General features: G+C 38.6%; 1 protein-coding gene and 1 long non-coding RNA gene across 5 annotated transcripts in view; one reads left to right on the forward strand and one right to left on the reverse strand.

Annotated features, from left to right (window-relative positions):
- LOC120534023 (histidine ammonia-lyase-like) overlaps positions 1-15932 on the forward strand; it is an 80692-nt gene that overhangs the window by 55530 nt on the left and 9230 nt on the right. For all 4 annotated transcript variants that reach the window (XM_039761241.1, XM_039761243.1, XM_039761242.1 and 1 more), the window contains 7 exons: positions 3-50; positions 2584-2731; positions 8148-8243; positions 8337-8395; positions 8491-8571; positions 9918-9983; positions 15519-15684. In XM_039761241.1, coding sequence (XP_039617175.1) covers positions 3-50; positions 2584-2731; positions 8148-8243; positions 8337-8395; positions 8491-8571; positions 9918-9983; positions 15519-15684 — 664 coding nt within the window. The remainder of the gene's footprint in view (positions 1-2; positions 51-2583; positions 2732-8147; positions 8244-8336; positions 8396-8490; positions 8572-9917; positions 9984-15518; positions 15685-15932) is intronic.
- Positions 13692-14984, reverse strand: LOC120534024. Its single transcript, XR_005634667.1, has 3 exons — positions 14742-14984; positions 14486-14530; positions 13692-13727 (listed from the first exon to the last, which is right to left on the reverse strand). It is a non-coding gene; the product is annotated as an uncharacterized LOC120534024 (long non-coding RNA).

Below are 15932 nucleotides of genomic sequence, written 5' to 3' on the forward strand. Positions count from 1 at the left end.
AGATTTTACAGGCTCATGGACTGAAACCCCTCTCACTTAAGGCTAAAGAGGTAAGAAAATAACTTCAATTCAGTGTTATATGAATTTTTAGTAAATATGGTGCAGTGGTTAGGAATGCTGCTTTACAGCTCCATTTACCTATGTTTGATTTCTCTTCCTGCAATGATCTCACATGTAAGAAAATAATCCTAATTGGCTCAAATATCTGCATGACGCAAATTTTGCCCTACTCTTAGGAGAAGGAGTAAAAGCATTTTATCAGTTTTCCTAATTTAGGAAGCTACCCCTAACTTCACCTTGTTTTAGGTGAGCTTGTGAGCTGCCTGAAGATGGCATTTAGGAAGATATTGGCACACACATGTTTTGGAGTAACTGGATAATCTTGTAAAAAGATTTTCATTTGGCAGAGATTGAATAATATTCATGACAAATCTTATATGTTATGTGATTGATCCATTTATGTGGAGAAGCCTTGTGCTGTCAGCCAAAATCAAAGTGTTGGTAACGTAAGTTTTTTTAGCCACAGGGAAAGCTTTGCAATAGCATTTATTTGGTTATGTCACAACCAACTATTTCTTAGAGATTCCACCAAACTTTGAACGCCCATACTACACATGCAATATGCATATTTATAGCTCTGATGGTAGAGATATGCACTGGCAATAGGAAGGTTGCCGGTTCGAATCCCATAAATGCCAAAAAGAGACTTTGCTCTGTTGGGTTCTTGAACAAGGCCCTTAACCTACAATTGCTCCATCCTGGGTATGACGTTAATCTGCATCCAGCTCTGCATGTAGGCCCTCCAACCTGCAGGAAAAAACCTGGGGGTTGGTGGCAGAATTGGCACTGCAGCCACCATAAAAAAAACAAAAAAACAACCTCACACTGGTTCCACTCCATCAGAACTAGTGTGGTGCTGAAGTATCGCCCACTGCATGGCTGCACTCGGGTCCTAATCTGGGATCCTGAGTTGGTTTGTCATGTGGTGAGTGCAGCAATGCGCTGTATCAGCATGTGCTCCTAACCTCTGGCTCTCTCTGTCTACCACTCTACATGCACGAACATTGCTGGTTTTCCTTAAGTTGTTGGTATGATTGATGGCACGCACATAAAGATCACTGCCCCAAATGTTGATGAACATGCATATGTGAACCTCCACCAACAGAACAGTGTCAACACACAGGTGGGCATAAATGCAAATTGAGTTATAGTAGCCAGCATGTTATCCTGAAGATAAGCAGGGCAGGATGAGTGATTAACAGTAAAACGTCTTATAGTTACGCCTAGCTCTGCATTCCCAAACCCCTGGAATAGTCTTATTAACATACTGTATTACAAGTCCGGAAAGGGTCAAGAAGGCAGGTGGAGACTACCAGGCCACTGAATACACACAAGCAGGTTCTGCTCCGCAAAACTGTATAATGAAAAACACAGATGCGGAAAATGGAAAAATGAATGAAAGTGTGTATTGCAAAACATGAAACAAATGGTGTAAAATATACAGTCAATTTTCTGTACTCCATCTGTCTGGTTCCGTATTGCAGGTTAACACAATTATATTAAAACTCACTAACCCAACTTAAATGACTTTGTGATAAGGGAAGACAACTGAAGAATCCTAGGAAAAACTTTCACAGACACTGGAAAGCAGCGGGAGCTGGATTTGAACTAAGCCTTCTTGAAGTGATACTGTAGTACTAGGGTGTTGTACCGTGTTAGCCATTATGAATGTGGAGAAAAGCCAAGCAAAATGACACCTTTTATTGGCTAACTTAAAAGATTACAATATGTAAGCTTTCGAGGCAACTCGGGCCCCTTCTTCAAGCAAGATGTAATACAGAAACTGAAGTTCCCTGTGTTTATATCCAGACTTCAAAGGACTTTGTTGGACAGTTATCCAAAGATCTTGACCATACATTGTTCTTCTCTATCTTGTTAAATTAATTTTAGCCTGAATGAATCTATTAATTTTTTACATTTAAGATTTTTCATTTAAAGATTTACCAATGTTGTTTCTTGTCCTATTGTGTGGATATAAACACAGGGAACTCCACTTTCTGTATTACATCTTGCCTGAAGAAGGGGCCTGAGTTGCCTCGAAAGCTTGCATATTGTAATCTTTTTAGTTAGCCAATAAAAGATGTCATTTTGCTTGGCTTTTCTCTGAAGTGACTACTGATAGTAATCTAATTCAATGCAATTTTTTGTATTTCTCACTTTTTGCAAACTTTGTTGAAAATTTTCCCCCTCTTAAAAACATTTCATATTTTTACAATGACCTAAATGCCAGTAACTGCTGAAAAAGGTGGGGGTGAGTGAAATAGAAAAGCAAAGAAAACACTCTGGAAAATGAAGCTGTAAAAAAGAGAGACGAGAGCCTTGGGAAAACAGGAACTGCAGAAACAAAAAGTTTAGTGATCTGAGAAAGTAACAGTGAGGGAAAGTTAATACAAGGTAAATGGTGGGTTAAGAGTCATTCTGTTGTACCATGGCTTAGAATTTCTATCTATATAAATATATGTAAAAACCTAAAAATCTCCTCTAATGCACATCTGGAACTAAACACGTGTATTTACTTTGAAGGGACTGGCTCTCATAAATGGGACACAGTTGATCACCTCACTTGGGTCGGAAGCTGTTGAGAGGGCCAAAGCCATAGCCAGACAGGCGGATATAATAGCAGCTCTAACCCTCGAGGTGCTTAAGGGATCAGCAAATGCCTTTGACAAGGGTAGGTGTCAAAAATACAACTTATACACTAAGATGTCCGCCTATAACTTTAAAAATGTAATCTTTTTCATTGAATGTTGAGTCTTGCCCATTTCTGTAAAATGTTTTGGTTTGAATCAATGAGTTGTCTGTAACGGTGTCAAAATTCGATGCAATGAACATTATCAGGTTGAAATACATTTGAGCACAATACAGACATGATAGGAGGTACCAGATCAGTCACGACGTTCAGATAAATATTGTTCTACATCTACCAAATGAAGTAGGATGGATCCAGTGATTGGTAAGCTTTTCATGATATCCTTGTCCTAAACTCAGCATAAATGAACAAGAACCATGATTCATTAGACCAGCTGTTTTTTCAGTCCTGAGGTGTTTGTCTTTCTTTTCAAACTGCCACCAGGCTGCCATATTTCATCTATGACAAAACCTTCTGACAGGCCTCTTTTTGCACCACTGTTGTATTTGGCTGTTTGTCTGAATGGATCTTTTATGCTAGAACAGTCTTGTCTCACTTTTTGCCTTCTTTCACATAAACGGATTTTCCTTTGCTGGATTTTATTTTAGCAATGGTGGCTCATTCTGAAATATGCCTAAGATTTTGGATTGTTGTTCCTGATGTTTTCATGACTGCAAGTCTGGCATCCAGTACAGTGCTGTGTTCACATCCACTTAAGTTGTTAGCCTTGCCCTTTGGCACTTGCCTTCTATCCCTTAGTCTTGGAAAGGACAGGTGTACTTAAAAATGGCTGCTCAGTGAGAGCCTTTGTGGAAGCAAATCTAATAATCAGTATACAGTATAGTAATAAGTTACTACATTTTCAGTGAGTTAATTTTGAAAATCTGTGTAAGATGGTTTCTATTGTTTTGTGAAATCTGAGAGATTTAGTTTCATTACATTCTTTAGAATAAGTTAGGTTACTTCTGTCCATAACATTCAGGTTGCATGTTGCTCAGACCTGCAAGTAAGAATTTCACAGTGTTCTATACTATGGCGTTATTTCAGTGCCACTATTCTGAGCGCACGTAAAAAAATATTGCAAGTGCAAGTGTTGCATTTTGAGGAGAAATTTATTTTGAGTACAAAAGCTGAATTTGAGTGAACAAAATTCATTGCTGCGTGCAAAAAATGTATTTCAGTGTTTGCACTTATCCATATACACACACACAATAGCACCCCTCTCGCTCAGTTTTTCATTTGCGCTTGCTGTAATGTGTTGCTTGCGCTCACAACATTCTCTGCTGCAAGCGCTCAACTCTCTGTACACCGTTATAAGTGTGCCACAAAACCAACCAATCACAGACTTGGTTTCAAAAATTCTGATTGGCTCTTACGGTCTCCAATCAGCTCGCTAGCTGCTGCATTCCGGAAACAGTCCGAAATGTAGCTAAATCCAGCTAAACTCAATTAAACCCCAATTTGCGGATAATATCTTTAATTATTTTATTTTAAAATATATTATTTGTTAAGACTATCGTTGGTGTAGTATAATGTAGTTGCATTATACAACCATGCCAACTGACTGTTTCCGGAATGCAGCAGCTAGCGAGCTGATTGGAGACCGTAAGAGCCAATCAGAATTTTTGAAACCAAGTCTGTGATTGGTTGGTTTTGTGGCACACTTATAACGGTGTACAGAGAGTTGAGCGCTTGCAGCAGAGAATGTTGTGAGCACAAGCAACACATTGCGAGCAAGCGCAAATGAAAAAACTGAGCGAGAGGGGGTGCTATTGTGTGTGTATATGGATAAGCGCAAACACTGAAATACATTTTTTGCACGCAGCAATGAATTTTGTTCACTCAAATTCAGCTTTTGTACGCTCAAAATAAATTTCTCTTCAAAATGCAACACTTGCACTTGCAATCTTTTTACGTGCGCTCAATATTTTTTTACGTGTGCTCAGAATAGTGGCACTGAAATAACGCCATACTATACACACAACAATTTTACTACATCTAACAGTAATAACTTATTAAAATATTTTTTAAAATGAAATATTTTTAATTGGTTGATGCTGTCTACAATCAATAATGGATTTTTTGGGTGAAGTTGACATAATTTATGTCTTAAAGGATGTTAAGGATACAGTTAGCCCAATGATGTGTAGGACTTTTCCTACACTGAGTGACTGAGTTATCCTACATGGGGTGACTAGAAGAGAATAGGAGTTACAATATTTAAACTGATGATGCACCGCAAGATTTTTCAAACTGATTAAGTACACTGCTATGCCAAATAGCAATGGATACAATTAGTAAAACTCTTTATGATAAACAAGAGTGTCTAGGAACTGGCTGTGGCTGCCCCAAGTCCTTTATTTTGCTGACTATTGGGCTCCAGCCCATCTTTTGTGTCTATCACTACTAAACACTAAATATGCAGTCACAAGATGAGAGGGCCCAGGAAAATACAACCCAGGAGCTCACATGGAGCCTTTGTAACTTCCACCATTTGGAACTCCCCTGGTGTGTCTTGTGTTTAGCACTTTCACCGTTTTTTTATCCTGCTTTTGCTTTGTGGTTTTTGAAAACTTTTGGCTGATTTGTCTTTTTCTATTCTCTGGATATCAGACTAGCTAAAAAACTATTATTTAAATTTTCTATGTTTCATCTTTTGAAGTCGGCCCATTTTGATCTGCACACAAGCCAAGGTCTGTGCTTCCCTACAAAACCACCCATTAGCAGACTGCACTGTGGATTCACCCATCTGTATGGGTGCATGAATCCTCGGGAACTATCATAATGCCACGTATTCATCACCCAGTCTAAATTTCATGTTACCACTTCAAGTAACATGGGTATGACTTCAGTTTAGTTGCCTTAAAAAGCCAAATCATTTTTTACCAATTGGTCAACAATTCTAATCCAGATTTTACATTTTTAAATATTAACTGTTATTTATAAATTTCTAGTTTATTTAAGAATTTAGCTTCTTAATGGTTAATTTATATAACACTTTGCAGTTTATTATCTATCAAAGATATCCTGTATTTAATCAACCAAAGAGGCCTTAATTACAAGTTGTGAAGGACAGCCGAGTCCCATGCCCGGCAGGGATGCCCCTGCTGCTTATGTTCCGGGGGGAGCCGCCATGGACAGTCCAGTACCTCCCCCGGGACGCTTGGTGGCAGCCTCCCTGGCCGACGACGGTGTTTTCCCAACCACCCGCAGGGCTCCATGGGAGATGGAGTCCTCCACAGCTTGGTTGGGGCCCGGCATGGCCGCTAGGGGGAGCTTCCTGCTTCCCACAGCCTGGCTGGACGGGCCTTCAGCCCCTCCCAGAAGTGCAATTAGGACCAGGTGGTTAATCACCTGGAACGCTTCCGGGTGGGCTATAAAAGGGCCCAGCCACCACCACTCGGAGAGCCAGAGTTGGGAGGAAGGAGACGAAGCTTGTCTGGGAGGAGTGGTGGAGAATTGTGGTTTGTGAGTTTTGTGCCTGGTGATTTTAGGACTGTGTTTGGGCTGTGTGGCACGGGGAAGACGTGTCACACAGCTGAAGAAAAATAAAAGGCATTGTACTTTTTATACGTGCCTCCGTATCTTTCTGTGTCGGGCCAGGTGCCTATATAGCGCCTTTTCTACAAAGTATATTAAAAGCATGAGCAGGAGACCAAGGGGTCAGAAAGAGAAGGCAGCTAAATTTGCATCTAAGTTTAAGTCAGTCTCAAGTTCACATTACGATCTGCCACAGACTGAATTGAAAGAGACCAGCGAAGGAATGGATCAGCCAGGACCTCACACTGCAGTATCTGCTCCAGCCAACGGCAAATGTGGGAGCAAGACTGCCAGTGAGGCAGGCAACAAGAATTCAGCAGTCTCAGGTGGGATATCAGAACCAAGCAAGGCCTCTTTATCCCCTTTGTGTACTGCTACTACTACCAAAACCCCCTGTGAGTCAATAGCATCAACTCCAACAGGATACATACTGTATTGAGCACGGAGAAGACTGAAACAAACTATCCGAGCTGAAGGCATTGATTACTGCACTTGAGGAAAAAATAAATGATGCAAAGGAGGATCTAAAGAAGGAAACACACAAGAGACTAGACAACAGAACAGACAATCTGCTTTAGGATATAAAAGATCAGGAGGTATGTTTAAGTAATAACTCTGAGAATCAATATTGTATGAAAATAAAATGTGCAAGGGGATGAATGCTTTTTTATAGGCATTTTAAAGGTAGACATCACAGAAGAAGATGGATAGTGGAGTTTTATATAAAATCTTAAGAGTAAAATTGCAGCTAAAATAAACTGCCTTGTTTCTTTGACTGCTTAAAAAGGGTGCAATTGGGTTTAGTTCAGTTTATTCATTTTATTTTGTTTTCTCCAGAAACTTAATTAATTGCATAGGAAACACTTTGCTTTTTTGGGAGGTTTTAATACCTAGTTTGAGTATGTATTTTTCCCACTATTGACTTTTACTTTATATATCCTCAACCTTTTTATATTTTTTTTTTTTGGCGAATGAATTACCCTTTTTATACTCTTTTATATCATCCTCACTGCCATCCACTTCTTCAGTTTCTAAAATCTGGTCTGGGATCAGACCCTGTTACCTAATCTTCAGCATAGAATTTCATTTAAATAAAATCAAAGTCTGTATTTAAATACCTTCTGTTTTATAATGCACCAGAGTGTGACAACATAATGAATTTCTCTGTATTTTATATAACTGGAAATACTACTACTACTACTCCTTCTGTGAATGTTAAGGCAAGAACTTTCCTTACAACAGTCTGATCATGCTACACAAGTTCATGTGTTTCTTGATAGCATCGTATTTGTCAGATGACTTTTGCAGTTTGAAATGAATTGGTAGTGTCAAGAAAGGGAAAAAGCAGAGATGTTTCATTATAACTTGTCATCTAAGCAAAATTACAGAACACATTAAAATAAAAAAACAGTTGGGTGTTTTAATATACAAATACAGTGAAATGCTTAGAATGTAATCACCTTCTTCAGCGTTAGATGGTTTAGACACTATGAGGTGTTCCATTTTATTGTTCATAACACATCACCTTCACATTTACATTTACCAATATAGTTTTAGGCCGTTATTATTTATGTATCTATAGTATGTTGTTATACACCACAATCATATTAGCTCAATTCCAGCCTCTGACTGACTGTGTGATGTTTTCTACTTTACCTACCTGTACTCCAGCTGTTAGAACAAAAAACAAAACAAAAAAAAAACACAATGTTCTTGAAGTGGTCACCAAATGAATAGATGATGAAAGACAAAAAATGAAGGATTTTAATATTGATTTACATATATTGTATAGAATTTCTGACTATTGAATAAAGTATTTCTTTACACCTTTCTTCTTGGAGCCGTGAGTGGCATTAGAAGTGTGTGAACTACTGTATACTTAGTGATTTTTATTTATTTTTTTTTCTTTGCCTTTCAGACATTCATAGACTTCGTTCTCATCCTGGTCAAGAGGAGGTGGCTTTTAGGTTTCGATCACTTTTGGATTCACATCTATATCCTTCAGAAATTGCAGGTGACAAACAAATGGCAACTTGTTTTACTGTTTCTGAATGTCTCAAGATCTTATTATTTACTGTATATACTGTATTCCATTTCCTTTCCCCAGAGAGTCACAGAAATTGCAACAAAGTGCAGGATGCATACACCTTACGCTGCTGTCCACAGGTAATTGGACTGTCAAGGTCTGGTCTTCCGTACTCTGTAAAAACAGCTTTGCTCTAAAGTCATTCTGTAACCAAATTATTAATGATTTTAACCAGGTTCATGGCATTGTGAATGAAACTATTGCTTTTGTGAAGAACATCATTAACAAAGAAATAAACAGCGCCACCGACAACCCAGTATCCTTTGAGCTGTTTTTCCAGAATATTAATCTGTCGATGAGGTCCACTGCTGCATGCATGCAGCTGAAGCAGATCAGTTAGCATGTTTTTGGCAAGTATTAGACAACAAGAGTAACTGGTGTGGTCGAAACTATATGTAAGTGACGTAAACTTCCTTACACAAAAGGATCCATGATCCCTTTAAATACATCTAGTACGAGCATAAGTGGTACCCCATTTAGTTGGTGAAGATACTTAGTATTACTTTCATTTATTTTCATTACAATTCCATTTGTGAGACTTGCTGAAAATCATACAAATAAAGCTCTGGTACTTTGGTAAAGGTTGGATTGTGCCATTGAATTGTTGAGTATAGTTTCCATTATTGTGTTCTGTTATTAGAGGACCATGCAATAAATGGAGCCCATTGGATGTCTGTTTTTTTGTTTTTATATATGAAAAGGTTAAACATAGTTAATAAAAAGTCTCATATATACAAGGCCTGCTATGGAAGCACAATGCTGTAGTAGACTGCCTCAGAGTTAAGGGCAGGCTTTCAATTTTTGGAGCAGGTTGCTATGTGTGTGGAGTGTGCATGTCCTTCCAAAGTCTTTGGGTTTCCTCACAGTCCACACCTCTAATCCTACATCCTCAAAATGTATGTTTGGTTAATCCACCAGTGTTAGAAAGTGTGTTTAATTGAGTGTGCTCAGTGATGGACTGGCACTCCACCCCGACTTGGTTCCTGCCTTGTGTTTAATGTAACTGAGATAGGCATTGGTAAAGGCATGTAAAAAAAGAGAGAGAGTGGATACACCTTATAAACCTACGAGCTGTTCTACATTTAATAATACATTTTATTTATATAGCGCCTTTCCCATGCTCAAGGCACTTACAGAATAGAAAGAACGGCAGGGTATACAGTATATAGCATTGTACAAACCAAATAAATAAAGAAAGAAGATTAAGACAGTAAATTCAGAGAAAGCCTAACAGACAACATAATTGATGGTCTAGCACACACACATACAGGTTACATGAGCATCTTGACAGAGGGGTAAACTGAGAGAAGGGTAATAAAGTCAAATAGAGCTATAATTTATAATACCTTATTCATACTTTCATCAGTTGTAAAGGGCATTCCTCAAAGCTAATTGTAACTTTCTCATTTTAAATTTATTATGTAGTTAATTTCACAGTATTTCTGGAACATTTTGTAATGTCCAATCCAAACTCCAGGTAGGATGATTCTGGGTCTGACAAGAACTACTTTAAGATGGCAAAGTGACATTTTGATGAATTATTTTTTATCTTATAGTCTAAACCTAGATTGGTTTTCTACCCTGCCTTAACATATTTTACAGATGGTGTTTTCAGAGAGAGGCGTGACTCTCTCAGGAGGTAATTTCCATGGGGAGTATCCAGCCAAGGTACAGAGATTGTAAATAATGACATTCTAGGCAAATAACGACCTGACTCCAAGTCCCAAGTGGGACAAGCAGCTTTGATCAGAAATGAGAACTGCTGTCTAGAATGTTTTGTGAATACAGTATTTATTTATTGCTTAATCGATCGAAAGTTTTACGTTTGTTATTGTTATGTAAAACACACACTTAAATTAGACTTACAGGAAATGAACAGATATGGAATACTTTTTAAATTTTACAGTTAAAATTTTCTTTTTGACAGGTTTTTAAGGAATATATAACATTGTGTTTGTAAAATAAATACTGAGACCATGGGAACAGACTCATCATAGGGGGGAGGCTATATATAGGCTATAACATAGGCAATGAATAACAATAGAAATAATACTAATAATCTCCAAGATGGTGTACCAAAGCAGTTAAAGGCACAACAAAATACAATTTACATTATTAACATGACAAGATGACTGTAGCACATATCTTTGAATGCATTTCTAATGGCTAATTTAATTCAACCACATAAATATCATCCTCCATTGTTCAACATTATCTTTGGCTGGACTGATCACACTGGTCACATTCTCTCCTCGAATTCAAAAATTATCCATGGTTAGTTTCTAAGTGGTAAAATGATCTAATGTAACGCATTGATCAGATGATATTGCTTTCATTGTATATGTAGTTCAAGTTCAAGCACTTTATTGTCATTGTGTAACACAACAAAATTAATTTTATGACAAACCCGAAGGTGTATTTAAAGAATAGAAGGAACAGTTTAAAAACAGAATTCAAGTTAAAAAAAGGAGAAAATAGAATAGTCATACAAAATATGTCAAATATTGTCAAATGTGTCATATACAGTGTTAAGTGATCATGTAACTAGAGCAAATTATTGTTGCCCAATGAACAGCAGCATAAATTGTTATTGCATCTATTAATGAACAGTATATTCCATATTATATGTTGTATTATATTGGTTCATTGCACTACTCAATTAAACATTATCTCAGATTGGCAGATGGGGGGAAAAAGCTATTTTCTAGTCTATTTGAGTGTATGCGAATAGATCTAAAGCACGTGTGTCAAGCTCCGGGCCTGGAGGACTGCAGGTTTTCATTCTAACCCTTTCCCTAATCAGTGGCCAGTTTTTACTGCTAATTAACTTGTTTTCCCTTCATTTTAATAACCCTGTTTTTAAGGAGTCAGTCCTCTGAATTGATTCTTTTCTTCATTAAGTGGCAGCCAAACAGAAATAAGATGTGAAACGAGCCAACAGATGACCAACTAAACTGGAACGTCAAACTCCAGCCAGTTTCACTCCAACCACTTTCTTAATGAGAAACCAATTCTTGCTGTTAATTAAACCAATTACTTAATTCCACGGCTTGTTGCTGCTCTCATTCTGCCACAGCAGACATTTCCAAAACTGTTGATTTTCTTTTTTTTTTTTTCTAAGAACACCGTCAAGATGTTTTGGTGACCTGAGGGACCAACCTTACTGAGGCCCTCACCTTTCTTTATTTTCAGATAAACGTGGTTAAATTTGGCAGCTTGTTTTGTGTCTCATTATTGTTTGGCTCGTCATTAAGGAAAAAGAAAGAACTAAGGGGTCTGAGTCAAGTTAATTACAACTAAGGCAAAAGAAGTTAATTAGCAGCAAAAACTGGTCACTAATGAAGAAGATGGTTAGAATGAAAACCTGCAGCCACTGCGGCACCTCCAGGACTGGAGTTAGATACCCCTGAAAAGTGTCTACCTGATTGGAGGAGCTCAAGCAATTCATTTCCAGGATGAATATTATCCTTATTAATGTTTTTGGCCCTTCTCACACAGAAAGTCTTACACAAGAGTTTCAGTGATGGCAGTTCAGTGCTGATGATGACCTCTGCTGTTTTTACAAACTGCTGCAGTGCTTCTTTAGCAGCCTTGGTGCAGCTGTTATACTAGGCCATCATGCAGTTAATCAAGATGCTCTCTATACTGCATCTATAGAAACTGAGCAGCATTGATTGCTACCGGACCGTGAGTGGTCTTTTTTTGTGGTCCTAAACTCCAGAAAAACTCCCTTGGTCTTTTTGGTATTTAAGACCAAGTTGTTGAGGTCATACCATGCTGTCAGGTTCATGCCTAATGACAGTTGTATCATCTGCAAATTTAACAATAATGTTTGATTCATGGGTAAACCGTGTGCACAGGATGGGGACTTAGTACACAGCCTTGTGGCACATTGAATTGTATGATTATATTGGACCAGTTAGTTTATTTCAGGGATGTAAATATTTTTTGTATGTTTATGGTGCAGCAAGGTAAGATTATAACATAGTTGTGCGCTCACCATCACTGAAAGCTAAATGTAAGTCTGGCAAGTAAATAGATAGAAACCATTTTCATTTTTTTTATACTGTTGGTGATTTTTTTACTCATATAATACAGATTCAGTGCTGTTTAGAGAAATATGAAATGCAAAAACTAAATAAATAAATGTCAACAAGTACAGCATAATTCCTACATGTTTTCTGAAATGGCACACCTCAAGCGCATATTTTTGCAGCATTGTGTCCCCTTCTAGAATCTCAAATTTTTAGACTGGTACTTTGCATCAAACCTCAACACATCTCGTTCGCAGCAGTCCTGGCTCTTCTGCCTTTCCCGCAGTTCTCTATGTACACATCTAGCAGTGATTATTCCACTCAAAGCACCCTTGAGCACTTGCCATCATGAGCTGACAAATTCACAGACCACCTGCACTGTAAGTATTTTGAAGTCCGCATTCAGCATGGAGCTGGTTGTCATGGTTGTTGATTAGGTTGCATCTGTCTGAAGAATACTTTTGAAATTAATTTTGCAAATTCAGGTTAGATATTGTTACACAGTCGTATCAGATTTGAATCAGTTACAGAATTAAATTGAACAGTCAAACAAAAAAGTCAGCCAAAAATCAGAACTGAGTCATTGTAAACTGCTGTCTTAATGTAGCCTTGATAGCTGATAGCAACACATTGACCCAAATGCAGCTGGTATGGGCTTTTAAGTCATTTTGACATCTTTCTAGCATTGCTCCAAGATTGGCCAGACAGTTGCCCCCCATATGAGAGTCTGGCTATGAATAAAAGTCTGCTAGCTGCTAACTGTAGCAAGACTTTTCTTGAGATTATAATGTGTGTGGCACGCGGCCGGGCTACTGGAGGACCAGAGGAGGGCTTGTACCTCCTCCAGACCACGAGGGGGCGTCCATCCTGGTTACGCTGGTGGCCTGGGGTAGAGGGCATGGAAGCCCAGCCCTGTAGGGGCCCGTGGCCACCGCCAGGTGGCGCCCCGCTGCCTGAACAGCCCTGGAGCCCAGCACTTCCGCCACACCAGGAAGTGCTGGGGGGGAAGACGACCGGGGACACCCGGACGGCTTCTGGGTGCGCAGCTGGCACTTCCGCCACACAAGGGCGTGTCTGCGGAGGAGTGCTGGGAAGCAGCTGGAGCCCATCTGGGTTCCCATAAAAGGGGCCGCCTCCCAGCAGTCGTGGCGAGAGTCGGGAGGAAGGAAGACGGAGCTAGAGCGAGGACGGGAGGCGGCCAGGAGAAAGGCACCAAGACTGAAAGAGTGTGGCCTGGACTTTGGGGGATCGGTGTTGGAGGCACTGGGGTGTGACTGCACGGTAGACTTTGTACATAGTAGTTGTAAAATAAACGGTGTGTGGTGAAATTATGATGTCTGTCTGTCTGTGTCCGGGCCAGCGTTCACATGTGATAAATCTGAAATGAGAAAAGATAAGGACAGAGTTAATTCCATCCTGAAAAATTGGTGTGGAACTACCCTTGACACATTTCTTCCTTTTCCTAGATACACATCAAAATAGTCCTGTTCTAATAACAACACACATATATTATTGCATAACAGAGAGATGGACAGATCAAACTGCATTTTTCATTTTAAGTCTTAGTTTTTACACATTGCTATTAGAAATAGGGATAGGATAGCTATTTTAATTCATTTAACAATCATTTTTTATCCACAGGAACTTGGTTTCCCTATTCATGCAGTTGTTACAAAATAATCGGAAAGTGACAAACAAATACAAATGAAATGATCATGAGTGAAAAAAAAAAAGTCAAGGCTGACAACAAGCTCCAAAAAGCAGATTTGGCAAAGTGATACACCGTAAAATCCCAAAGGAATGTTCAAAAATAGCTGTGGCTGGCACTCATAGTTATTGGTGGAATTATGTTGCTACCCAAGAGGAACACTGAAAGATAATTGCAGAAGGAGTTTGTGATTTGGGTTTCTAGACATCTTTGGTTTGAATAAGTAGTTGTATTCTACGCCATATTGCTCTGTCACGTATCCATTGTAATGAAATTCTTAAAATTAAATTCAATGTATTCTTGTTAAGCATCCTTCCATTTATTGGCTCAGGGAACAATACAATAACATAGTATGAAAAACGAAATGCAATATAAATGTTGAAACATAAACTGAGGACATCATACAGTACATAGAAATATATACCTACAGGTGGGAATCGTCCAAATTTCAACTGTCCTAGGTCAGCCTCATCCTAAAAAGAATTATTAGTTACATATAATTAGAGCAGAATTAAGATATCTTTATAGATGAAAAGTACTTTGTGAATATTCTCTAAATAAATCCTAACATCAAGCTAAAATAAACAAGCAAAAAAAAAAAAAATGGCTCCTGTGGTTCTCGGTGGCTATATAAAAGAGACACTACTTGGTGCAAAATTGTCCTTTGTTAGAGTACTACCTTACCAGGGCTGGTTCCTTTCTGGTGCTTGATGATCCCCGGATAAGCTCAAGTCTCCAGCCACACTGTATTGGATTAAGCATGTTTGGATAACAAAGGAATCCATGATTTGAGATGTGCTTTTGGCTTAACATCAGATTAAAACTGTGAAAAAGTTGGCTGTGTCTTGCATGCCATAGACAGATACTTTATTAATCCCAAGGGGAAATTCACATACTCCAGCAGCAGCATTCTGATAAAAAACAAAATTAAATTAAAGAGTGATAAAAATGCAGGTATAACAGACAATAACTGTATAATGTTAACGTTTATACCCCCCACACCCCCCGGGTGGAATTGAAGAGTCTCATAGTGTGGGGGAGGAACGATCTCCTCAGTCTGTCGCTGAAGCTGCTCATCTGTCTGTCAGTGGATTCTCCATTATTGACAGGAGCCTGCTCAGCGCCCATTGGCCATAGACATAAATTCTACCATCATGTGCTACTGATGAGTGTATAATTCCTTCCACTGTGACCATCTTCACCCTAGCCAAACGTTTCTTTAGGAACAGGATAAACTAAATAGATACTGGTTGTACTTAATGTTTAGCTCTGGCTCTGACACTACACTTGTGCTGTATTTTGTATTGTTTTGTGTTATCGCTGTATAGTATGGTTTTTTGCTGCAGGAGCATAACAAGGATCAACAGAGTACTTTCTAGCTATATCCATCTGTCATAAAGCACCTTTTACAGCTGCATATCAATAAAAATGTAACCTTTTCTACACTATTGTTATTATTAGGCTTTAGATTATCTGGCCATAGGAGTACATGAGCTTGCCTCGATCAGTGAGAGAAGAATTGAACGGCTGTGTAATCCTTCCCTAAGTGAACTTCCAGCATTTTTGGTCAGTGAAGGAGGTCTGAATTGTGGCTTCATGGTAGCACACTGCACAGCTGCTGCTCTGGGTGAGTGGTGAGAAGCCCTATCCTGTGACACCTGGCAATTTTTATATTTTTGCTCTAACATTTAAAGACATTAATGTAAATGTGCTTGAATACTGAGATCAAATGCTCCTGCTTACTCTGACTTTTGATCATGATTTTTTTTTAATCTATGATTGATTTTGTATTTGAGCTTTCACTAAGCACTTTCTAATTTTGTCTGCTTGTTCATTGGGTTGGTCTTTATTTTGTAAAGTACCTGATGATGGGGC

The sequence above is a fragment of the Polypterus senegalus genome, chromosome 8 (assembly GCF_016835505.1).
Source record: "Polypterus senegalus isolate Bchr_013 chromosome 8, ASM1683550v1, whole genome shotgun sequence".
Taxonomy (NCBI): domain Eukaryota; kingdom Metazoa; phylum Chordata; class Cladistia; order Polypteriformes; family Polypteridae; genus Polypterus; species Polypterus senegalus.